This window comes from Thunnus maccoyii, chromosome 20 (genome assembly GCF_910596095.1).
Source record: "Thunnus maccoyii chromosome 20, fThuMac1.1, whole genome shotgun sequence".
NCBI classification, from domain to species: Eukaryota; Metazoa; Chordata; class Actinopteri; order Scombriformes; family Scombridae; genus Thunnus; species Thunnus maccoyii.
The window spans coordinates 23,386,339-23,412,352 of record NC_056552.1 but is presented as its reverse complement, the minus strand read 5'-3'; the positions used below and the strand labels follow the sequence as shown (position 1 = coordinate 23,412,352).

Sequence of the window (26,014 nt, the reverse complement as noted above, 5' to 3'; positions counted from 1 at the left end):
CCAGTGTACAAGAATGGACTTTACAGTGAAGTAGGAGACATCTTGTGTGCAGCAGTTGACTTTTGAAATGAAATATATTTGCATAATTATAGACTCTGTAATTTTTAATGAAGGAGAGGTAGTAGATGTAATTTTAAGGATTTTAACAAGATAATTTCACGTTTTTGATATATCAGACACAAATTCTTATCCAAAGTAGACTTAAATCAGGTCTGTAGGGGATCTTTAAAAACTGCAAAAAATTTTTTTACCTCACCCTGATACATTACCATATTAAAATTGCATCAGTAATAAGAAAACATAATATAATAGACATCATATGTTGTTGGTAGGCTGAATGTGAAATGGATTTCACCTTTTCTCTGCTACTCTGATTCTATTTATTCGATTTATTTATTCCCATGAATCTGACATAGTGTGTCAAAATATGTTTTAATTAGCGACTAATTATAACAAGGTTATCTACTCTTTTATTTTAAACTTTATTTACACAATGGAACTTACAACAGGTGCATGGATCATAATACATCAGTAAAGAAATAAAAAGAAAAAGCAAACATGAACAAAACTGAATAAAATAAATTACAAATCAAATTCATTACTTAAGGCTCTAGTTTTCAAGGCTTCACAGTTTGTGCAGTATTTTAGTGTGTCCAGGTAGGATTTTAAGTAGAACATGAAGACAGTAAGGTTGGGTTTCTGTTTTGCAAATTTGCTGGCATGTATATGGAGTTTTGCAAACAAAGAAATAAGATTAATAACATACATTTTCCTGACAGGCATTTCATCAGCAAAAAACAAATAAGATAAATTCAATGTTGATTTTGAGCTGAGTATCTAATTTTCTGTTTAAAAAAAGATTTAGTTTGGTTATCCACAGTAGTTATAGTGATAATGTGCTGTATTAAACAGCTCAGTAACTGTGTTCTCTCTCTGGGCGGCGACGTTGAGCAGTTATCGCGAGACCCGGTGGTATTCCAGGCTGTTGTGTGAGCTCGCTCTTCTCCCCCCTCTCTCGCTCCGCTGGGAAAGAAGAAAATAAACCTCTTGCTGCTAACCAAGCTAGTTATGGAACCAAACCTTTAAACACTCATTTTGCCACCAGTGACTGGCCGGGAGGTGCTCTCTCTCCCTGGGAGAAAGGCACATGAACAGTTCGGGTTTCGGACCGTCTCTTCTTCTGTAAAAGTCAAGTTGAAGACGGCAGGAGAGGATTTCATTAGCGAGCCTATCTGCGAGCTAACTGGGCTAACCGGAGCTGAGCAGGGGAGCACTGGATGAACTTCGCCTGGACTGACTGCTGCGACTGGGATAATAGCTGGCTGTCTGGCTGCAAGCTTTCTTTTCTGGCTGGTTCCTTCACATGGGAGTCTGATGTTACTTAATGGACTCTATCGCCTCGGAGCTTGAAGGCGATACCTGTGTGCAAATGTTGTTTTGGGGGGCTTACGCCATCACGTTATTGATTTGGAAGCCCACTGGCAAGCTAACAGGATATTAGCCACCTCTCTCACTCCGCTTTGTGGTTGCAGGCCACGGACAGAAAAGCATTCATCACTGACTGAGTGATGGGAAGGCTGGCTTGATGGCAGCTAATTATTTATTGGGAAGCAATAATTGGATACGACTAAACAGACAAAGGGAGCGTTTGATTTGATTTGATTTTGTCCTCAAGTAATTCAACCCCCCGTTTTTTTTTACATTTGAAAATGTGTCGGAGTGTTGGAGCTTTTTCGAAGTTGGGATAGAAGAGACGCACAAGAGAACAGCGGGATTACAACTCCACTGTTGACAAAAGTCCTCCAGAAAAGAGTTTAAACAGAGGTGAAAGACCATGTCTGCCGCAAAAGAAAACTCCTGTAGGAAATTCCAGGCTAACTTCTTCAATAAAAGTAAATGTCAGAACTGCTTCAAGCCAAGGGAGCTGCATCTCCTGACGGATCAGGATTTGACCCAGGTACGCAAAATGTTACATGTAACAGTCATGGTAATAATATGAATAACATTTAGATTCTCCAGTGCCATTTTAATAGTTTAACGTTAATTGACTGCCAGCTAAGATAACCCTCTCAAGAGCTGACCTTTCTGCCAAACTATGGAAAAGTGAAAAATAATTATTTTCTGCAGCAGCTCATGGGAATGTTGGCTGACAGCTACGCGCTTGTAGCTGGAAAACGCCTCGTTTCCTTTGATATCTATTATGTATAAGTTTTGTAAGTTAAAAGCAGCTCCCCTAATGGGTTAGATATCACAGTTGAGTTGTATTATCCAACAGGATGTCCATTAGAGAGACAGACATATCTGTATGCGGTTGAATCATTCAGTGCAGTTTTATCTGTGGTGAAGAGAAAGTTGAGATGGAGTGATTATTTTGACTGAAACACAAGACATCTCTGTTTCTTCACTTCTTCCATTCTCTTTCCATGTGACAGCCACTGTGGTGCAAGTGAATTCCTGTGGATTTCTCCTAAGTATGGCTACATTTGCCTGCCAGTTTGGTGTCTGTGATTGATTGTGTTATAACCTTCAGCTGTTGTTTATTTGAAGTTGTTTGTCTTTAGTGTGTACCCGAGGCGGACTAGTGATCATTAAGTGGGAGCTAATGGGCGACCGAAGATGAGTGGAGCAAAGATAAAGTGAAGCTCCAGTCAGCTGCAGCGATCGCATTATAGGCATGTTTTCTGAGTCGCTCTTTCTCTCTCAGATCATTAGTTTAGTCTCTGTTGTATCCTGTAATTGATCCCAGACGATGAGGCCCAGATGGGCCCTTGAACATGGCTTAAGAGCCAAACAGCAACGTCAGCATCCTCTTCACCTCTGCGAGTGTGTGGGGGCACACTTGCTTTCTTTTCAAAAGTGTGTCTCGCTTGCTGCGCTGACTTTATTGCAGGTTAACCCTTCATATGCAAGACTCCTGAGTCAGGATATGCAGCTTAGGGTTACATCACTTCCTTTTAATCTTCCCCCTATGACCTGGCTCACACTCTCTCCAGCAGCCTGTATGACGACACCCGGCCACAGAACCAGAGAGGCTTACAGCCCCTGGTCCTCGCTCATCACTGTTGTCCCAGTCACCCACAGCCTTTTGAGAATGTCTCCAGTCTGTCAGCTATCCAAAGAGTTAGCAGGGAGCTTAGTTGCACAAGCAGGTTTTGTAAGGATTCTATCTGGACAGTCCTCAAACCATTTAGTGCTACGCACCAGGCCATTACTGGCCTAAAGCTGCATTATGTAATGCCATATAAACAGTGTTAAACTTCTGAGCCTTGTTCAACAGGCCCAAGGTGAGGGTTAGGCTTTGTAAACTGTTCCCAGTGTTCAGAAATGGATACGGCCTGACTTAGAGGAGATAAACTCAATAACCTAGTGAAAAGAAAGCTCCAGCAGGGCTGTGTAATGCTGTTAAAACACCATGAATAGATGATTTAGCTAAGTGAATTTGAACCCTAAATTAAATGCAAGTTGATCAGAACTTAAAGAGAGCTGGAGAATGCTACTTTGAAACAGATAGCCCACATGGAAAAGTTATGCAATGGGAAGAGAGCTGAACGTCGGAAGGACAGTATCCAATATAAACAATCTCTTTGTTCAACACAGCTAGAATAAAAGGTGGGCTGGGGGAGGGGCTGCTGCTGGAGCCCGAGTGCATTCTTTTATTTCAGTCAATGTAGTCCAAAAGGAGTTTTTTTATTTCCCCACAATTCCAACTCTGTTGTCACGGTTCTCACTCTATCACATGAACTGTTTTTCATGTCCCTCCTCGTGTACTGTCGGACTTAAGTGATCACACTGTCCGGTTGAGGCGGTGGGAGGCAGGACAGTGATGGAGGATGCAGGCAGGCTAAGGTTTACATGTACGTGGGAGGGACGGAGAAAGACAGGCAGGGATGCGATGGGACTTAAGGAGTGGGAGCATGAGTCACAGGGAGAGAAAGGAAGTGCTGGATTGGGAAACGAGAGCAGAGGTTCCCAGAGTCGGCTGTTCGCCATCCCACCACGCGAGGTTATAAGCAGCAGATACAGAGCGGAGTCAAACTTTACAGAGCCTATAGCTTTAACACATACCAAATGTTTCAAGGCAGTTACTGACTGCAGGCTGTTCTCAAAGTTCATCACAGAAGGATAGACGCTACACTGCGTGCCAGATAGACTATAGCTCATATCTATAGCTCTGTTCCAGCTAGATACAGTGTTTATGCGAGGGCCTTTTGTATTTAGGATCACTGCTGTGATAATGGGATGACTTTCACATGGGTCCCCTGGTGTCACACCCAGCTGTGTTTGTTTTTGTCACCCACCAGCCTGGTCAGTGACAACAGCCCCCCTGCTAGAATGAACCTGCTCTTCTGAGTTGCAGTTAGAACCACGATCATGTTCGCGTTAATGTGGACACATTTAAAGACACATCCTTTTCTCTCTTTGTTTTGGCCTTTGATCCACACAAAGCTGGTGTTTTCCTCCTCTCGCAAACAGCTTTAAAACCGCGCTTCTCAGTGGATTTGAGAACACTGGTCTTACATTGTGTTGAGCGGAAAAAGCTTTTTAAAGACACTGATGTGGGAATGCTAGCCTTCAAAGACATCGTTGAGTACTTCCGTGTAGCAGCAAAGCCAACTTTCTGTCATCTGTGTCCATGATTGCGTATTTAATTTGTCTGTTTACTGTAACTTATCAAACAATACTATGTCGTCATTGATAAAATTATTATTTATGCTGTCAAGTCCCAGAACAACTGTAGAGTTGATTGAACATTTGCCCAGCCAGGAAGTACTTTTAGCCTTTTGTTAGACTGCATTTATGAGCTCAATTAATAGTTTTGCAGTGATGTGGCAACAGAAAGATATGTCAGTGAGAATACTTGTGTTATGTGTATGCTTAGTTGTATTAAAAGTTTTGATTTATGGGTCAGTGTGGGTTTCTCCAGGCGATATCACCACTGCAACACTAGACGGATGTATTATACGTGATCAGGCTATATATAGTGCTTTATTTATATTCCTCACAGTGACTATGTTTAGATGATTTCATTCACTTTGCGGCACGATCGACGGTGGGAAAGTCTGCTTTGTTCCATTACTGAATATGAGGCTATTCCACACAGTCGCAGCATTTACGTTGTTTTCGTTCAATATGACTGAGTGGTGGTTGCAGTGAGCAGAGGGTTTGCAGTGGAGATATTTTGTGAGGGCATTTCTTTTGCTTCCTTAGTGTTGTTTTCACTATCAACAATCTCAAATGGCATCAGAAGTTTGTAGGAGAAAACAAAAGGAAGCCCAAACTGATAAATCACAGTTCTCGCCACGTCCTCGTGGTATCTCCGTAGCCTCTATAACCCTGACACGTCACCTACGACGTAACAATGGCAGTCACATGTGAAGGCTACATGCTTAGGTAATCTATTAACGCACAGCTATAAATCAACCTGTATGCTTTCCATATCTATGTGGCCATGAGGATCTGCATGACTAATAAATTTCATCATCTACTCATGAAAGTGTGAACTATGTGTGAAGGTGTCCGCGTATCACGCTGACAACAGCACCGTATCAGAAACACACCCTCTTCATTCATTTCAGTTCGACTACTGCAGGTGTGCCAGCGCAGAGAGCAGTGTACCGTGCAGTGTACAAATCCTACTGGTTACCTTGCAGTTGTCAAGACAGATGAGAGAGTAAATGGTGCTGTGATTACTTTTATAATTTTCCACATTAGTTTGGATGTGGCCTTAAGTTGACAGGTTCTCTGAAGATAGCAGTGTAGGTTGGAGGGGTTCAGTGGAGAAGACGTAAGGTCCATAGTGTTATTGTAAGTGTGAGCATGAGCAGGGATGTGTTATTGCTCCTCCTAAAAAGTTTCTGTAACAGCTGCTCCCTTTTTTTTCTTCTTTTCCCACAGTGGTTGTTTCATCAGTTGGTACCTTTCTCAGGCTGTCTGTCTCTGTGCAGGACACGAGTGAAATTGTTTGTCATTCTTAGCCTAATTACCAGACTGATGTGATTTACCCGGGGTGCAACACACACACACGATGCACCACCAAAATTACCCTTTTTAATGGTTTCAGCTCATTAAAACTGCCTTCATAGGCGCGTCCATACAGGTTCAAACAAGGCATGTATAGATTTATGGCAGGCATGCAGTGACAAGGAGCGGTAACAAGGCCAGTATCAGAGTAGTCGGCTAATAATCAGATCCTTTTACCTTCCAGTAGAGACAGAGGTCAAGTCTGTGGAAGAGCTCGGGGAGTATGACGGCTGCTCGCTAATGGTTAACGCTTAAAGCAGAGAGACCGTGTGGTGACGGAGAGCAAAGAGCAACCGTTTCTGTGTTTATATGTTTCCACATCTTCTGAACTCTTCGGTGTCCATTGGACCGAGGTAGTTTTTGGTCAAACCAGTCCAATAGGTGAATCATGAGTGTGCGTGTGTGTGTGTGTTTAGATTTATTATTGTTTGTTTTGAGTATGCCACCATTGAGTCAGTCAGTCAGTCCGTCCGAGTTCGTCATACTGGTCTCATCTGCTTTGGGGAAACAGGAGATAAAGTCACTCAAGCATGTCATCAAACAAGACCCCAAAAGGCTCACTAACTGGTTTTGTGTGGCTGCGAAATGTACTGTGAGAACAGAGGCAACATCTGGACCCCAAAAGGCTTCTCTCTCCCTCTCTCTCTCTCTCTCATATTTACACCATCTCTCCCTCTCTATTTCTCCCATCCCCCTCAGCTCACACTCTCTCCCAGTTTTAATGATTACCTAAATTGCTCTTTTTCTCCGCCCTCTCTCTCTTTTACAGGCTAAACCTATTTATGGCGGATGGCTGTGCTTGGCCCCTGAGGGAACTGACTTTGACAATCCTATGCAGAGATCCCGGGTAAGAGCATGCATATGGGCCTGCATGTTTGTTCATGAAAGAGATATACAACCACAGTACTCTACATATGCATGTATTGGCTTTTCTTTCCCCTTAATTCATGGAATACTTCACAAGCTCCATGAAAAGTGAGGTGAAACCTCTCAGCCTTAATCTATTCTCAAATAAGTCAAACTTTTCATTGGTTGTATTCAAAGAACACTTTTAAACGCACCCTCTCTGGCCTGCTTTTACACTGTATTTTTCTTCTGACAGAAATGGCAACGGAGATTCTTTGTGCTGTACGAACATGGCTGTCTACGCTTTGCCTTGGACGAATCGGTAAGTACTGCACCTCTCGTTTCCATAGCAGCGAGGTTGTGAAACCGAGCCTAAAGGGATATGCTCTGTGGCTTTCAGGGCGGTTGTAGCAACAATTCTGTTCATTTTCAAAACTGGATCAAGTTGGCACAAGTTTTGGTCGGTCAGGGTGGATGGTTGATGTGTCCCTTGATGAGCCTGTAGTGAGGAGGTTACACACTTCAATATTTTGTGTTCTAATGCAGCTGTGATCATTCTGACTGTTTCAAAAGTGTTTCCTTTTTCTTCCTTATAAAACATTTGTAAAACCAAATTTTGAACCCTGCAGTGTAGGGATGCCACGGTGTGAAGTTTTTCCCACTGGTTAATAAACTCTTGACAACATTTTACAAGATAAGATATGCATCTGATGTCATCCATAGAACTCTTACTTTGATTGTTAACGTTAGCGTTTAATAAAAACGTTAATCTTACTTAAGAGTTAGTGATAGCGGGCTTCAGGCTGCTGTGCAGCTGGTCTGCGGTGCACACAGATGCAGGGATGAGCCAGAGGACGACCGCCGCTTAGAACCAGAACCAGAGCTACCTGCCTGCCATCTGGAGAGAGACACACAGAGCAGGCTGAGCTGGCAGAGAGCAGCAGAGTTTCAGTCAAAAACAAGCACAGAGACATGAGAGCAGCTGCTCGCTAACAGCTAGCGTTACGTTTGTTTGCAGCAGAGGGCAGACCGAGGACAGACGTCTCAGTCCGCTACTTTTTGCTGCGACTCCGCCGCTGCTGCAGACTCACAGAGCAGACACTAGTTTATAATTGTAGCGTCTGTCGTCCGACTAAGTATTGATAACACACTTAATACTTTACAAAATAGAGTTTTTTTTATTTGATGACCGTGGGCGCTGATACGTGAAAATGAACTAAATACGTTTTATTTATGTAAAAATAAGCAAAACGACAGTATGAGTGGACGGCAAGTAATTTAATCGGTTTATTCCCCAAAACTGTGTAACGTTGGTCCCACCTACTACCGCGGCAAGCCCACTGCAGTGTTTGCATCCACGATTACTAGCTGGCAGTCGTCTTCTTCCCTCCATTTTGTTGCCACATTGTTCTGTTTTTTCACACATTCTTGCCATTTACTGTTGATCAGTGGAATAGCCTGAACGCACACACTGCATCTGTGTGTGGGTGCACAAGATACTAATGAATCAGAGACACACCCCGGTACAAGCATATGGTGGTGTTGGTGGTCAAAAACTCTTCAGGGTATCTTTACTACTAGTAGTCAGATTTTGCCTCTTCCTACCATGAGAAGATGTGATCTTGACATCTCTGGTGTCATCGGGGTGTTTTGGAGACATGGTTAGATTATTGCCATGTGTCCCGCATGCATCAGTGGTCAATAACACTCAATAACAGCCATTTACAGTCTGTCATTGTCTGTATACTGCGGGTACCAGTGACATAGTTTAGAAAGTAGTTTTATGTTAAAAGTCTTAATGTTACTTCTGGTTACATCCAGTGTTACTGATCTCTCAGCCACAGCTTCAGCCACATCTTTTTATCTTCCTCTGGTGCTTAGTGTGCACAGCACAAGCTGCTGCTTGGTCTTCTTCTTGGTTTGTTTGTACTTAGGTACTCAAAACATGTGTTGTGGGCTTAATGAAACCCTTGTTATGTGTGATGTCCCCCAGATTTTGGAAAATCCGTCACAGCGTGTCTCCAGCTTTAAACCTCGTTGTTATGTCTGACCATTAAATGAAATCTGACAAGTGTGTTTGCTTCTGCAGGGCAAGATGGAAAATAATAAGTGTCATTTTATCAAACGTGTCATCTGTCTCTGCTGCTGCTCAGGTGTGTAGTGTGTCCTCATGTCTGCCTGGGAATGTGATGAGGATACTGCAGGCTTATCTGGAGGGGGGGCGGGGTGGGGGGGGTTGACAAAAACGTAAGGCTACAAAGTCAGCAGTGTTGAAAATGTGCTACATCACCAGAAACCTTCCCACTGGAAGGTCATAGCAGTGGTTCATAGAGGGGTAAATGGAGCAATAGAGATAAGCAGGGCTTTCCTTAAAGAAAGGAACAATGGTGCTGCAGAATTATACTTTTCTGTAGTGCCAATATTTCATATACAATTTGCAAAATATGCTGGTTGTACACATTTGAAACAGATAGCACCATGGTAGACATGTGTTTGTGCTTAGATTCCTGAATAAGCGTTGGGAAGTGCAGTGAAAAGAGTCTGAGAGAAAAGAGAGGCTGGGAAGTCACCTCTCGGTGCCCACTGTAAGCCTGTGTTTGTGGTGGTTGTGTGTCGCCAGGGGAATGTGACACGGGTGACCAAACCCATACCGGCTGATCAGGCTGGAGATTAGACTGCTTGTGTGTAAACACTGGGGGCCACACACTACCAGCTAGCCCGTCAGAAACACACAGACATTTACTTTCACATGCGTCGTAGAGATGAAACGCAGGTTTCTTACATTTCTGGAGTCAAGTTCTTCCAAACCAGCTCAACTCCAGGTTAGCAACAGTTTTCAAATACTAGGTTCACTTGACTTTATGTTTTTGCCAGTTTTTGAGAGACAGCAGGTGTGTCCCTATAAGTTAGTAGGACAGTCAGGAGAAAGGAGATGATCCCACTTTGTAATAGGCCAACTGTCCCTCTGTGTGTAAGCCAGACGTTTGAAGTCACATTCGGTGGATCTCTTTGTGTTGTCAGTGATGATAATGGGAGGAAACGTGGTGCGTTCGCATGAGTGCGTGTGCGCGTTTCCACTGTGTAATGTGTTTCCAGTGACACCCAGGCTGGTGTGCAGTTGTGTTTTCCTCTCATTGTAACAGTGATTCCAAAACTGTCTGCCTCATTGTCCTTTAGTCTTTTCATCTGCTCCACAAGACAGGAAAACTGGGTCAGGGAAATGGCCGCTTTGTGCTCAGGACCCCGAGGATAGCAACCCTCCAAACCCTCGGAGCTGATAACAACACGTTTAATGGTCTCCATCACATCATGCTCATCAGTGTTTACCCAATGGCTCAAGCCACAAGTGGAAGGCAGATATGATTGGTTTGAAGCAGTTCATATTCCCCGTTCCTCTCATGTGGCTGTTATAGACACCACACCCGCCCACTCTTTGTCTTATTACTCTTTTGATCACATTATCACTTTTCTGCTTTTTATCACTGTTCATTAACAGACCAGCATTCTCACACCAAAGCTGTTCATGCTTCACAGTTCATGCATGCACACATGTCGTTACTTCCAGCTCCACGTTTAATAGCGGCTATCTCAAGACACTTCAGCAGGGTTCGTGCTTACTTTGATGGGCTCTTGAAGTCATGTCTCCACCTACGTGTTTTGTGCTTACGCAAGAGTAAAACAATTCTTGAGACTTTGATTGTAGTCCGCAACCCTCTAACATATTCAAGATGTGATTAGAGAAGCATCTAGTGCAGTGAAATGTGTTTTTTTTCTTCAAGATAAGTATTTGTGATGACAAGATTGTACTTTTTTTTTTGGACATTTTCATTACTTTAGCACATTTTTCATGACTTTTAGCAGTTGAACATTTGTTCACATGGATAGCTGTTGCAGAGGTATCAGAGGAGAGATCAGCATATTTTCATTGTAGTTGATTCTCCATCCACTTAAATTGATGAGGGGAAAAAAAAACTGGACATTTTTTTAAACATTCTTATCTCACTTGACATGTTGTGTGTCAAGAAGAGATCTGGTTTTGTCCTTTTTGTTTCTCTAAAGTGTCTTTTAAACATGATCTTCCCTCGTTGAAACTAAACAGTTGCTTGAGCTTGATTCAATAATTCCTAATGAAAACAAATGCAATATCCAAATGTTCCTTCCGTGGGAGAAATGATCAGAGATTGAAGGGTACATTAAAGGACAGGTTCACATATTTTCAGGTCTGTCTTAAAACAACAGTCAGGTGCCAGATTTTGCTGGCTGTGATCATTCCTCCTGTTTATACTGACCCAAAAGAGATCTCTTTATAAAGCAATTTCACCATAAGAGATGGCAAACATAATTCACCGTCCTCCCTTCTGTGCAAACATATATCTTAAGCTGAAGCAAATACGAGGCTTCAGCAGTTTGATTTACACAGATCAAGTGGATATCTTCCAAAATTATAGTCTTTTTAGTACAAAATTCCCTTTTTGTTACTATCCTCCTACCACAGCTCAGCACAACACGCTGTTTAAAGACACTAAAAGAGGACATTTAGTTCTAAAAACACTGGAACTTTGGATAATACTCAGATGATTTATCAAATTCAAACTGTTGAAGCCTCATAATAACTTCAAATACACTTTGAAATATATTTTAACACAAAATGAAGACTGGATTTTGTCCCTCAGCACTTCCATTGGAATCAAGTATGGAAGAGATCTTTTAATGGCCAGTATAAACAGGAGGAATGATGACAGCAAGCTTAACCTGTTTCTATGTACATTTAAGCATCGAATTATTTAAAATTGTGAACATGTGTGTATCTTGTGTCTTTGTTAAGGTTTCCAGTATGTTTGATCTGAGATTGTAGATGTCCTTGACTGGACTGGAATAACTTTTATCAGCTTGTTATTGGGGTCATTGATAATAAGGTTATGTTATTCTCATTTTAGCATTAATTTCTTTTCTTATTTGTATGTTTTTTAGTCTAGTATCAGGGTATGTTTGCTTATGTATATGATTATGATAATGATACTGATTCAAAGGTCAGAGGACCACCATATTACTGGATCACATGAAGCTGAACAGTAAAATCACATTTCTACTAAATCAGTGAGAGGATCGGCTTGTTTTCTCATATGGATGCTCTAAACATCTGAACCATCCTGAAGAACGAGGTCTAGGGAGCGATGACATCGTCTGCTATTTTTCACTCACTAGACAGCAGGGTGCTATCTGCAGCAGTGCCCTCTTAAAGCAGAACTATTTTCACCACGAATAGAGGGAAAGATGCTCTCCCGTCGAAAGCAGCATTCCTCCTCCAATGCCCTTATTTGGTGAACTGCAGTGAGCTTGCAGCCCCGGGACCACAGAGAGCCAGAGAAAGGGAGCTCAAGCCCCTAAAAACCACAGAGAAAAACGTCAGATATGCCCCAGACCCAGACATTCCACACACAGCCTGCCACAGCAAGCACTGGTGGTGCAAATGTATCAGATAGTTGAAAAGTTAGAGGAATAGTTTAGTCAGTAGATCACTTTTACATACGTGGCCAGTCAAAATGAGATTGTAAACGGACAGACAGTGGCGGAGGAACAGATTTTTCCAGAAGTATGGAAAAGGGGGGGGGGGGGGGCCCACCCTGAAAGCTTAAAGGTTAAAAGGTCAATGACCATGAGAACATGCTGAAGGAGAGGTCGGGAGGGGGATCACTTTACTCCAGGGCTCCTTCTGTTCTACATCATATTTTAGAAAATGTAAAGCGGCTCTGTCATTCATGTGTTCGGTCAAAAGAAGCCGCATCTCTGGTTTGAATCCAGCATGGACAGCCTTATGAGAAGCTACACTGGCATTTGTCTGTGAGGAGTTTTGATGGAGCTGCACTGTGTGAAGGCACCATATAAAACAGCAGTCCTCCCTCCAGAGCCCGCTGTGGCTGGCTGTGATGGGACTTGCCTTTGGCTCGGCCTGTAAAAGCTTCCTGGTGGATTCATCATTTATGGAGTGGGTGTACTCCACTTAATTCTAAAGCTGGCTCCATTGTTTTTTCATGCCGTTTTTTTTATAGTTTTTCGGAAAGTTTACATTTGGGCCTGAGCTGCAATAAAAAATAAAGATTTTAGCATGGGGTAATTAACTTATAGACACTTCCCTCTATTTAGTATGAAGTATTTTACTCGTTAGTGTCTTGTGGGTTGTGTTGTCTCTGTTTAGTTCTGTCTCTTGGTGTGTTTTATAGCCTCTTGTGTCATGTCAGCCGGAGCGGCTGAGATTTCAAGAGGAGTCTGTGAGAAAGTCGTTAGTTTTAATAATATCCCATTGCAAAGCTAAAAATAGTCAGCCCCATGGAAGGCAGACACAATTGGAGGATATGAAATTGGACCAGTTGTGTAGAAATTAAATCCACGACAATTCATCTGTGTTTGAATGGTAACCTTGGCAGATACATCTCCTTTGTTTTGGTGCCAGTAGCAGAGGGCAGTTTCTAAGCAACAAGTTGCTTTATACTCTCAGGATCAGCTGGACTTTAGAAATCAAGGCTCCACCTAAAAGTAACAACTAAACCAGATTTCATTTACTGTTGTAATGCAGTTTTAATCATTTTTAATTCCTGAAAGGTCTCCTCGCTGCACACATGAAAAAGATTTACACTGTTGAGGTCTTTGAATGATAAAACTTCGAAGGATGCAGCTGGCGATTGTGAACAAATGTTATTGTGCAGAGCCAAACCAACAATGAAACTGATCCTGCTTACTTACGCCTCTGTGTCGTACACATCCATTGTTGCCCAAAAACAATTAAAAACATCAATGAGCCACACATTGCACTGGGTGACACGTTCCTTCACCCTGTAGAGTATGAGTACGGTAGTTGTTTTTTTTTGTACTACATTGTACATTCAGTACAATGTCAAGAGGTTGTGTTATTTAGCACAACAAGCTAGTGAAGCTCTGTAAACAGAGCCGCGTTCCTGCTCATGTCTACTGGCCTTAAAGTGGAACTACTCTCTGGAGGGTGAAAATGTATTCGCTGTTATTAGTCTTTGGAGCCGTTTCTTAAAGGGATGGTATTATGGAAAACAAGAAGAATGAGCTTTGAGATGGATTAGGGTGATGACAGTGCCTCCTGTGCTGGAACTCCTAACTAGGAGTCACTAGTTAGAAACAGCACTTATGATGATCATCTAATGAGTCCATCAGTGATGCAGTCTATTAAAGAAACAGAAAACATCTTCCTTGGTATCATAATATTATAATTCCAGACAGTTCATCCTCTTGCTCACCAGGAACATGTTGCTACAATTGTGGTCAGACCATTATGAGATTACATTTTATGTGAATGAAGCCATAACCATCATTTCTCATGACATTTGCCATAAAACCATTATTTCAACAGACTGATGAAGCTGAATGTTGCGTACTCCCTGTCTGAAAAGGGCTTAAGTGGTACTACCAGAATACCCGACCGCTTTCTGAACACCTTCTCAACTTTCTGCACGTTAATCTCAGCAGATATCGCTTCAGTGTCGATGCGGACCGCTGCAGATTTTTACCACGCTGCAGGGCTCCGCTCAGGCTCCGCACAGTTTTCAGCCACTGCCCCTTCTTCTCAAACTCGATCGTTTCTCTCAAGTGGGGGAAATTCTTCCACAGCGTCTGAGTTCTAAAGTGCGACGCAGTGTAATTGCCATATTTGGCAGCCCCCGGGGGTTTTCAGGCAGATCTTAATAAAGCTGGATCTGTGTTCAGTGGCCTTAAAAGGAGCTGAAAAGAGAACCAGCACCTGTTTTACATCTGTAGCAGCCATAGCCCAGCACAGCCTGATAACAGAGCCGCAGGATTCAGAGCAGACACACAGAAGGTTTGAGAGGAAGTTTAGGGGGTTTCTGTGCTCTGATGTTAACGAGACAATAAGTTATCAGCTTCAAATGACACGCGTCTATTATCTCGTCACACACGACATAGAGGAAACCTACATCGGTATTGTGTCTTTGCTTGTTGAATATAGTTGCGTGTGAAATTAGTTAAAGTCCCTCCGTGTCAACACAGTTTGTGGTCTTCTCTGATCACACACTCTCACAGACATTCACACACACAAAGCGGCTTTATCCCGGCATCCCATTGCTGTCATCTCCCCTTTTCACCCAGTGTGTGTGCTACAGCTGAAAGGATTTGCCTAGTTACCATGGTGAGCCTTCGATTACAGCGGCGTCCATACAGTACAGGCCCAATTCCTCATCTGCCTCTGAAAAAGAGAGGCAGATGAGGAATGAGGGATTGAAAGAGACTTGCAGTGAAACATTGCGCGGCGCTGAGGCATGTTTTCCCTCAGATCTTCTCTGAGTTTTGAACTATTTGAAACGTGATAGCAATGATATCAGTGTTTAGTCGGGCAGTCACCCATCCGATTTGGAAAGTAACCAGCGGATGGACATGGATGGAAACAAACCAGTGACTCAAGCATTCGTTTAAATATTTTCCACATTTGTCCGTTTTTTTTCCGCTGCTAATATTTTACCCTCGGTGTATATCTGTTCCTGGTGCTGTAATAGTTCATTGAATTACGTGTGTGTTACTCCTCAACCGTGCTATTATTTCCTTTGCTGCAGCATACCAGCTTTCATTCAACCCATGTGTGAAATTATATATGAAAATATAAAGGCTGTTCAAATTAATGTGTCATGTTCTCTCTCCTCTAGCCAAGCACGCTGCCTCAGGGCACGGTGAACATGAACCTCTGTACGGACGTCATAGACGCCGAGCCCAAGACGGGCCAGAAGAACTCCTTATGCATCATCACCCCAGAGCAGGAGTACTTCATCAGAGGAGAGAATAAAGAGATCATTAACGGGTATGTTGTCTCCATGTCTCTGTTGATGGTTCGGATAGAGTAGGATGTGCACACACACGTGTCTCAAACACCCTCGTCTGCCTGTCTTCAGGTGGAGCGAACAGCTGGTGGTGTATCCCCGAACCAACAAGCAGAACCAGAAGAAGAAACGCAAAGTGGAGCCTACAACCTCCCAGGTAATCCTCCGCACTCCCATACAGAAAGGCTACCTTGCACAGTTTGAGCAGTACTGATTCTCCTGTCAGATGGTTTCATTTTTCTCATTAATCACTTTTTTTTCCCATGCGTGTGTGCAGGAGCCAGGTCCAGCCAAGGTAGCAGTGACCGGCTCTGGTATCCCCGAGGCGGAGAAGGTTCCAGACTCCAGCTCCATCATCTGGCAGGAGGAGCTGAACCAGAGAGAAGCTGAGGGGGCTGCAGTCTGGACCGCTGCAGAGCTGCCCCCAGGATCACCGCTGCCACCCACAGGCAAGGAGGAATAACACCTTCCTTTTGAAGAACTATAGTGTTTATAAAGTGCTTGGAAAATTAAATTAGTGCGAATATCATACACATGAACACACACAAATAAAATGACAGTAGAGATGATAACAGACGTCATAGAAATAAAAGTAAGTAAAGGTGATCCTCTGTTACTGTTGTCTAGGAGACTGTGCGTCTGTGGGCCAGGGTTCTGACGCGGGCTCAGTGAACGGCGATGAGGTGGACCGCAGCAGCCTGCCGCTGCACGGCTCCGTGCCCCAGCCCCCCAGTGACCTGCTCTCCCCGACGGGCTCCTGCTCCAGCCTGGGGGGAGTCCCTCGCTGCCTCTCCCCAGCCCCCAGCGACCCCTTCCCCTCGGGCAGCTCCCTGCTCTCCAACGGCTCTCACATCAGCGGCTCAGTCAGCTCTCTGGACTCGGACGCCAGCGGCAGCACAGTGACCAGCACCGACAGCCACCCGGCCACCCACAGGGGCAGCCACGGGTACAGCCACCACGACACGCCGAGATCCCGACGGCTGGAGGCCGAGGCCAGAAAGGCGGAGAAGAGGAGCCGGTTCAGGAGCCCTGACAGGCAGGAGAGGGAGGCCGTCCTCAGCCCAGAGAGGAGGTCAGTGTCTGCTTCTTGTCCATCCACAACTGTGACCCCTCCTAATCAGTTTTATCATCAGTGTTTCCCAACATTGAACAGTCTGGTTGGCCCGGCAACCAACATATCAGTATAAATAGGAGGATACATTCCTTTTCACTGATTTAGATCTGATTTGACTGATTAACACTGATTTTTTTAAACTGGAGCAATGGAAACAAGGACTATGTATTATTTACATTAACACGCAGGTCAGATTGTAGAGGAAGTGATATATTTGGCCTTAGAACACCTTGCTGTCCTCGCTGACAGGTGAAGTATTTAAGCAGCCTCTTGATTCAGCCTGATGAAGCAGGTTAGTAGACTGCTTTCTTGGAATGCCAGCTCGGAGCTCACAGACACCGTAGTCTGGAAAAAGTTTAGCCAGGCTTATCCTTTTAAAGGCATGTAAACACACACACACAATCCTATGACGCACAAAGCTTTTGATTTGCACACATACACTCTCACATCTGTTGTGGTTTCAACGGAGGGGAGGAGAAAAGACTGTATTTGGCGAAACGAAGACATACAGGAATTTGTGATATCCTTTGAATATCCCTGGTGTGTGTTTTTAGAAAGTCTTGTCACTTCGTAATCTCCCCTGCCTGCCACCGTTTAGTTTTGCTTTTTATCAGCGGTCATACTCAGTGTAAGCATTGACCGTATAAACACACAGCATCTGTACTTTCCACTCAGTAATCTGCCTACTGGCCACTGTGCTGCACACACACACACACACACACACACACACCAAAGACGGCAGCATTTGAAACACAACCAAGTGGGTGAGTGGAGGTCATCTTTTTCCTCCCAGAGCCAACTTCCTGCTCCGTCCAGCCCCCTCCATCCACGCCATGCCTGAGAGGAAAAGGAGGAGAGGGAAAATAGGAGGAGTGCCCACATTCTACCCCACAAACATGTTACTTGTCCACTCGTGCCAGTTTAGCATTGAAGTGAAGCAGACGTCTCCCTCTGTAAAGACATGCCCATACAGTAGCCAGGGATCTTCATCTCTTCTCATTAGCTGTCATCTCTGTACTGTCAGCTATCTAATAAAACAACCAGGTCTCCCTCCTTATGTTTTCATTCATGCACAATTGATGATCAATATCCAGGAAAATGCTTTACATATGTAAGCCTGTGAGTCCTGTCATTTCATGTGTGCACTGATAAAAAAGGTGTTAGAATTTGCTAATTAATAAAAGAATTAATAAGAACTTAGGCCTACTAGTGGATTCACAGTGAGAAGAGGGAGCACACTCGAGATAGTCATTAATTAAGCTCCAATTGCAGTGTAAGTTTGTGATTATTTTGATCATCGATTAATCAGTCTATTATTTTCTCGATTTAATTGATTTGTCATGACGCAACTTAAAATGTTGTGTTTTGTCCCGACCAACAGTCCACAAGCCAAACTTCAAATCCATCACGATGCAGCTTGTTCTTGATATTATTACTCACTGCTGTTCTCCAGTGGTGACTCCGCTCCTTCTTGCACATCGCTTGACCGTTGTGGCTCTTACTGTAGAGGTCAAATCATAAATAAAGCTGTGAGGACATTTCTGTGTCATGTAGTGGATACATATTTCTGTATGACAAAAAGTGACTTTAACAGATAGATGAAGACAGCAATGTTAGGAATTTAACGTCTGAAAAGGTCTTCAGTGTCCCTCAGGACAAACCTCCGCCATAAAGTCTTCATCTGAGGCCAACTTGATTTATCCCTCCACCCCTGACTTGTACTCACACTGGAAGAACACGATGCAGTTTGTTTGCTATAGATGTTTACACAGATGCTCGTTAAAATAAAGTATGATATGAATCTCCAAAGCTTTTTCATATTTGCTTTCTAGAAACAAGGAATGGGAGGTTTGTTGTTAAAAAATTCATTGGGGTTACTTGATAAACTAAAAGCCATAGTGATCAAAACTATGTAACACTCTGCTAGCAGACACATGAGTAGGACTCTCGTTGATCAGGGATAGTTGGAGCCGACCCTGTCACAGCAACATCTTGATAATGAGGCTCTACTAAATGCACAGTCTTCATCTGTGACATGACTTCAGACAGAAAATCACACAGTGGGTGTTTGGCCATACACTGTCCCTGTCCTCCTCCACTTTCCTTCATTACCTTTTAAGGATTGCAGCTTTGGCTGAAGAGTCCCCAAATAAGGGTAGCATTTAGGCAAAAGAGAAATATAATATTTCCCTCTGCCTCTCTCGCCCTCTTCCTCCCTGTAACGCAGATTCCTCTGCCTTTTAACAAATGGCCTGTGTGGGAAAGTGTCATAACTGGCGGTGTACTGTGTCACAGTCGAGGAAGGTTCCGGATGGACACCAATGAGCGGAGGCTGATTTTTGGATCTGTGGTGCAATGCTTATTTTACCCTCAAGATCTTCCTAACAAACAGTTTTTTCATAAAGGGGCTGTGATTTAGCTGTCAACCACTTCATGAACAGTGACTCAACTCTTTTTCTATATTCCATAATATTGTCACCCTACATTCACATTATAGACATTCAGCTGATGCAGTCTTCTAAAGAAACATGACTGCACAAGTAGAACAAGCTTCAGGGTGTTCTATCTAATGTTAAAGCCCTTTACAGCTGACATTTTAATTGAACTACATTCATGCAGTAGCACTGACTGCATCTCTACACTGAGTAAATTTAGAGAGCAGAGTTTGAATCATGCAAATGAACTATGTGGTTAAACAAATTGATGAAGCGGTAGCGAAAGTAGCATTTGTTTTATTTCCTCATGGCTTATTGCTTTGTTTGCATAAAGTGAACTATGAAAGCAAACAGCAGATTTCTTAGATCATCACATAATGTTATTCATGTCCACCCACCCTGAAAACTACTGTTTCAGAGTTCACACTAAATGTTGACTTATTATGTTAAAGTTTGCTGAGCTGAAAGTCTGTGATTGGTCAGACGCCGACCCCCACAGCAACTACAACTTGTATACATCTTTGTTCACAAAATATGGAAGTCCTGGGCGCCACAAGTATTAATATTAAGAGGAGGGGTCGGGGGGGAGGCATTTATTGGAATGTTTAACTTTAAAAACAAAGTTATGTTGCCAGCTTCCTGACGAGGCTAAAAAAAGACCTGAATAAAAAGCGTGCGTGTGTGTATGAATGAGCTAACGAGAGAGAGAGAGAGAGAGAGAGAGAGGTGGAGATGATTGAATGAGAGGACAAAGCAAGTAAACGAGAAGTAAAACTTCATTTGCTAATACAATCATCGCAGTCATTTTCAAAACAGAAATAAGTAACTGTAAAATGTTCAGCAGATCATATCATGTAGAAACATTCTTTTTTTCCACTTCTGCATGTCTCATTTTTATCTGATTATTACATCCGTTCAACCATCAGTCACGCCAGAGTAAATCCAAAGAACAACACAACGACTGCGTTGTTGCTTCAAGATACTCTGAATGGATTGTTATTGTCTTTTTTAACTTAATGTGCGTGGGTTTATTTACAGTCGCTCCGGTGTAATTGAGAAGTTGGAGGCCTTGGAGCTGGAGAATCCGGAGAAAATGGAGGTGGAGGAGTCGGGGAGGAGCGGAGCCAGACAAGGCAGAAGCGAGCACAGACGTTTCCACAGAGAGGTAACACTAATTTGTGTGTGTGTGTGTGTGTGTGTGTGTGTGTGTGTGTGTGTGTGTGTGTGAGTTCACAGTGCCAGTATTGTACAGCGGTTTACAATAGATACGGTGAGACTTGTAAACAGTGTCTTTAAACAACATCACATGGCAGGACAGATGTGAGCTCGGCAGCAGATCTACCAGCGTGGGCTTTGCTTTTTTTTTTTTTTATTCAGTTCCAGCACCTCCCCCCACTCCTCCTCCTCTATCTTTTCCCTTCACCCTCACCCTCTTCCCTCCATCTCTCCCTCTCTCTGTCCTGTCTTTGTTTTGGTTGTGGGTCAGAGGTCAGCAGCGTGTGCTGTATTCATTTCCAGTTTCCATTCTGTGGTGGGATTCCCCTGGTGATTATGCTTCCCTTTCCCACCCTGGCCCTTTCTGCTCGACTAGAACAGCTCAAACCCAACTCACTGATACAGACTCAATGTCAGACTCTGTTAAGCAGTCTGTTTTTTGTTTTGCCCCTAGATGTTTGTCAGTCATGCACGGATGAAGATATCACGTACACACACACACACACACACACAGATGAAGATGCTAAGGCTGCTTCTATGCCTCGTACCGCACGCACACATTAGCGTTCAGCTGTTCTTCCTGCTGCTTTCAAACAATACTCACACAGATTTAGAGCTGGCAAGTTAAGCCTCACGCCATCAGTGTGTTTTCATTCTCTTTGGTTCAGTGCAGCGCTCTGCAGAGTTGATCCTCACAAGACATGTGGGTTCAACAAAGAAGGAGCAGTTGTCATGCTATTTGTCCACAGCACATTAATTTCTATCTAAACACAGACCAAATCATATACTGTACTATGTATTGATCTGTGACTTAACAAATTTCATATGTTCACATGTTATTGCAACCTAGTAATAAAATACATTTGCCTTTACATTTATTTCCTCTCTCATAGTTAATTTTTTATTTTATTTTATATGTTTGAGAATGAGTTAATGTGCCTTACATGGGTGTAAAAACAACCTTGAGAAACCTAGGTTTGTTTATGTGTGTGATCTTTAGGAGCAGAGGCATGACGTGGGTCAGGGTCTGGATTTCCCCTCCACCCTGCCGCCTCTGAGGAGAGCCAAGTCCCTGGACCGAAGAACCACTGAGTCAGTCATGACAGTGAGTGTTTGGCCATACCAAGGTCTAGTCTTCATCTTTACAGCATCTTTTGTAACCGGTTCACAAGTTACTATGAACATAAACACATGAATGACGTGCACAGTTGTCATCCAGTGGGGTTTTTTCTATTGGCAAATTTGGTTGCGCTGAGTCAAACCATGCCATGTTGATTTGTCTTTCCATTACCAGTTTAAATGCATTGAATTGTACTGAGTCGTGCCCAAGATTGACCATGTCCAGAATAGGGCCAAAGCGCGCCCAACCCGCCTCCAAGCTGGTTGATGCAATGTCTCGCCAACCACAGCCAACTCGTGGCGACCCCCCCTTCACCCGCTTCTCCCCCTCAAACAAGCGTGTGTTGCACAGCGAGACTGAACTCATGTCTGTACTGGAGACCGCAGAGAAAGATGTTTTTAAAGTCTCTGTGTGTTCAGCCCTCGGTGCTTTTGTAGCTTCTAGCTGAATCTCTGCGGCTTGAAGTTTACTTTCTCTCCTGCGTTTCTGCTTGTACTTTCAGATATCTGCTTTATTTTACCGTTTCCTGATCGCTTTCAGCCATATCGGAGCCGTGTAAAGTTACCGCTGATGAAAACATTTCCTGCTGCTGCTGCTTCATATTAAAAGCTTGATAAATAACAAAATAAGAGGGGATTTTTTCTGTGAAGAATTTATAGGAAATGAAATGTGTTTATCCACCGTTTTTACATCTGCAACTTTGACCACTAGTCACAGCCGTGATGTATACAGCCCGCTGCTTTTCGACTCAAGACAAGCGTGTCTTCAATTAAAGACGCACTGTCGAGCAGGTCGCCCTGTTGTAATGGAGATGTGAATCCCTGTCACGCTGGGCTGACGCTCAGAGTCAAATGGAGTCAAGCTAAGCCAGCACATGTATATGGAAAAGGCCTACAAGTGTCTTGTAGAGGAAATGACTTCTCAAGGTCCGGTCACACCAGCATTTAAAACGGTCATATTTTTCAGCAAAATCAAAAATCATTTCAATGGAGTCTCTGTGATCGGTGGATTTGTTCACATGTAATAAATACACACAAGTTTTTTGTGTGGAGTTCAACTCTGGTGAAATCTGACACACAAACTTGTGCAGCGGACCAAAAGCGATTCATCTGAGCAACCAAGCTAACTATCTGGCTAACTGGCAGCTTTCCAAATTTTAATTAAATTAAATTTTGCATAATCCAGAGAACAAAATGCCAGGGGTGAGTTAACTGCTTAGAACAGAGAACATGGGAAGACATTCAGAGAGCTACTGTGAGCGACCAGCGCTATTGTGTTCCCATCTTTCTAGCCGCTAGCTCACTACCTACTAATTCATCAACTAGGCCTGAAAGTAGTATCTACATCACCAAGCCTGTAGCACCACATATATTGTGAAGACACAGACAACTTTTGCTGCACCACTTTCTGGTGTGACTTGGCCTTATTTGTGTCCAAGGTGAAGCTGCTGTGGGCAAGGTAAACTTGTAACACAGCATAGTTAATAATAGAGAGAAAAGCCAGAAATAGCCACTGTTGTTTACCCAAGGTCTTCGTCTCCAGAGGACCTCATATGTTAAGCTATATTCAACATTTTTTGGGCACTAGAGGACAGAAAATCATCAAAACAAGTTTACAGATACATAGTAACCAACATATCACCAGCTTAAACAGTTAGGGTTAAAATGAGATAACATTTGCAACTTATGTGTCAGTGGTTTTGTTAATGTTTAGGTAGCGTACAGGCGGTTTATCAGAGTTTGCCTGTACAGCTTTGTTGTATCAGAAAATGTAATGTACACATTAGGCTGCTGTGAAAGCCTGCATATTGTACTAAAAACAACCTAGTACGCCAGTAGAAGACATTGATCTCCCAAGATATAGTGAAAGTGACAGAGAGAGATAATTGGTTCTATCAGCTAATAAATGAATGAACAGGTTTGAACTCATATCATACTTTTGACACAAACTAAAACCTGAACGTGGATTTGATTCTGAAAACCAGTGTGTTTGAGCGCGTTTGTGGTTTGTAGACAAAGCCTCTCCTGTTCTGCTAAGCTGTAGGATCCTGGGTCAGCATCAGTGCCAGGTCCTCAGCTCTGTGGAGAGAGGTCGCCGGGTTGTTGTTGGGGCTGAGAGGCTAGATTCAGTTAGGTAACAGAGTTAGGAGAATTAAAAATTGAAAAAAAAAGGTTTCTGTGAACGTCCCCCAACTATATTCAAAGCTAAGCTGGACAGAATGCCACGCAGGTTTCATGGCAGCTCGGAAAACCATTTTTTCCTGGTTGTATTGGAGAAACGCCCAAATATTTATTGCCCATTTCCCCATAACATGCAATTAAGTGTCACACTCATTATATGACTGTATGACTGTTAATCATCATGTGGTATATTATGGGAGAGGACGTGATGTTAGTGTATGATTTATATCGTAGTTTATTGCTTCTCTCCTCAAGACTAATGTTTCTCTGGTGTGGTGGTGTGAGGGTGTGGATGCTGTTGGCCGAACCTCAGTGCTGCAGGGGGCAGCGCAGTCCCCTCTTCTCTCTCTCCTCTCCAGGTTACGCTCCTCATCCTGCTCCCCTCTGTGTGCAGATTTTTGCCCGCTGCGTGTAAACAATGCACCCATTCTGTGCCATGTGTGTTATAATCTGTCTGTTTGTTGGAGAAGTGAGCCAGGTGTGTGTGTGTGTCTGTGTGTTAGGGTGTATATCACAACTCAGCACTGCTTCCTGAGGTCACGGTTCACGTGTGTGTGTGTGTGTGTGTGTTTGTGTGTGTGTCTCCCACTGTGTGGAATCACAGCAGATTACAACAATATTGAGCACCAGCTTCTGCTCCATCAGCTAGAAAAGCACAGAACGACAATAAAGCAGGCAGAAGTTGCCCCTGGCCGGTGGTTCCCATTCAGACTGTATAATCTCCTCTCCTTGTAATCTGTCCGGTCCATTGGTAGGGTCAACTTCTACCCCCTCTGACACCTGATTTGACTGAGCATGTGTTTTTGCTGCTCTTCATTTTCTGACATTTTTGACATATTGATGTAGAAAATCTATGCTTTAAGAATTGTTTCTGACTACATTTTTAGGGCAAATTTGCTTTATTTTATCTTTTCAGCACGAGGTAAGTGGTAATGATCTGTTAATGAAACACTTTCACAAAATAAAAATGAAATGGTTTGTACTTATATTTGACTGCTTTTGATGTCATCTTGCATGTTGCTCAAATCAAACATTCTGATGTGCAAAGTTGTTTTTTTTTCAGTACCATTTCAGATGATTTCTCAATATCTGTTCTTTTGTCTTTTTATTTGTAGCCGGATTTACTGAACTTCAAGAAAGGTTGGATGGTGAAGCTGGATGAGCAAGGCCAGGTACTGTATGTATGAATGAAGTAAAAACTGTTGAAGATCGAAAAGATCAAACTTTGAACCGTTCAGACAGAGTAAATATATGATGACATTTATTTTTTAAAAAGTTGCATTTTCACACGAAACCTTACGATGAGGTCATCAAAAAGGGAGTCAAAACAGGTTCAAACAGCGTCTGAACTGTCCACTTAAAGCACTCTTGAATGTCTGTAGCACTCTATGGCCTTTAAAGAGGTGTGGTCAGACTTTGATGTTGCATCTTCAATGGAGAACACTTAAAAGTCGAGGGTGGAGCCCGAAGGCTTTAAAACACATCTTTATACGGCGTACGGAGAGATAAACTCTGCGGCACCAGAACAGGTTTTATTGATTGACTAGAAGTTCAATATGTGACTCTCTATCTCTCTGTAACTCATCACATTAACATGATGTGTAGCTGTGAGTGTCTGCTTTACAAAACTCTCTCTTTGAACTTTGTGAAGGTCAAATTTCTTTTTTTTCTTTTCCATGTCGTAGTGGAAGAAATACTGGTTTGTGTTGACGGATCACAGCCTGCGATACTACAAGGATTCAATAGCAGAAGAGGTGAGCCTTTACATCAATACTTTCTCCATACGTTTCTGTTGCTGCATTAGTTCTATTCTTCATGTATCTCATCTTTGTGTTACCTCAGGCCTCTGACCTGGATGGTGAGATTGACTTGTGTACGTGCTACAATGTCACTGAATACCAGGCTCAACGCAACTATGGGTTCCAAATACACGTAAGAGACTTTGTCTTACTCATAAGTGACAAATGTGTTCACTATAAATTTGTTTTATTTGGTCGTTTGTTTTTCCATCCCCCCCCCCCCCCCCACATAAAGCTTTTAACTAAAGGAAAAAACCTCTTTAAATTCCATCCTTTTAATTTATTTGATTGAACTCTACGGTAAGATTACGAGAAGCCATTACATTAAAAACCCTTTTCAATATAATGCAGGACAACATCACCACAAACTACAGACACAACTAAAGTAGTAGTCTAAATTGGGATAAGTGATATGAATAAAATTCTCTATAA

General features: G+C 43.0%; 1 protein-coding gene across 2 annotated transcripts in view; it reads left to right on the top strand.

Moving 5' to 3' along the window:
* Window positions 1-964: 964 nt before the first annotated feature.
* Window positions 965-26,014, top strand: part of LOC121887111 (myosin phosphatase Rho interacting protein) — a 40,847-nt gene continuing 15,797 nt past the window's right edge. Inside the window, exons 1-12 of one of the 2 annotated variants that reach the window (XM_042397677.1) lie at window positions 965-1,957; window positions 6,791-6,868; window positions 7,124-7,189; window positions 15,549-15,700; window positions 15,792-15,876; window positions 15,997-16,168; window positions 16,347-16,791; window positions 20,307-20,433; window positions 21,484-21,588; window positions 24,899-24,955; window positions 25,469-25,537; window positions 25,626-25,715. In XM_042397677.1, coding sequence (XP_042253611.1) covers window positions 1,835-1,957; window positions 6,791-6,868; window positions 7,124-7,189; window positions 15,549-15,700; window positions 15,792-15,876; window positions 15,997-16,168; window positions 16,347-16,791; window positions 20,307-20,433; window positions 21,484-21,588; window positions 24,899-24,955; window positions 25,469-25,537; window positions 25,626-25,715 — 1,569 coding nt within the window. In that variant the 5' untranslated portion in view covers window positions 965-1,834. The remainder of the gene's footprint in view (window positions 1,958-6,790; window positions 6,869-7,123; window positions 7,190-15,548; window positions 15,701-15,791; window positions 15,877-15,996; window positions 16,169-16,346; window positions 16,792-20,306; window positions 20,434-21,483; window positions 21,589-24,898; window positions 24,956-25,468; window positions 25,538-25,625; window positions 25,716-26,014) is intronic. The other variant, XM_042397678.1, reaches the window with a different exon arrangement.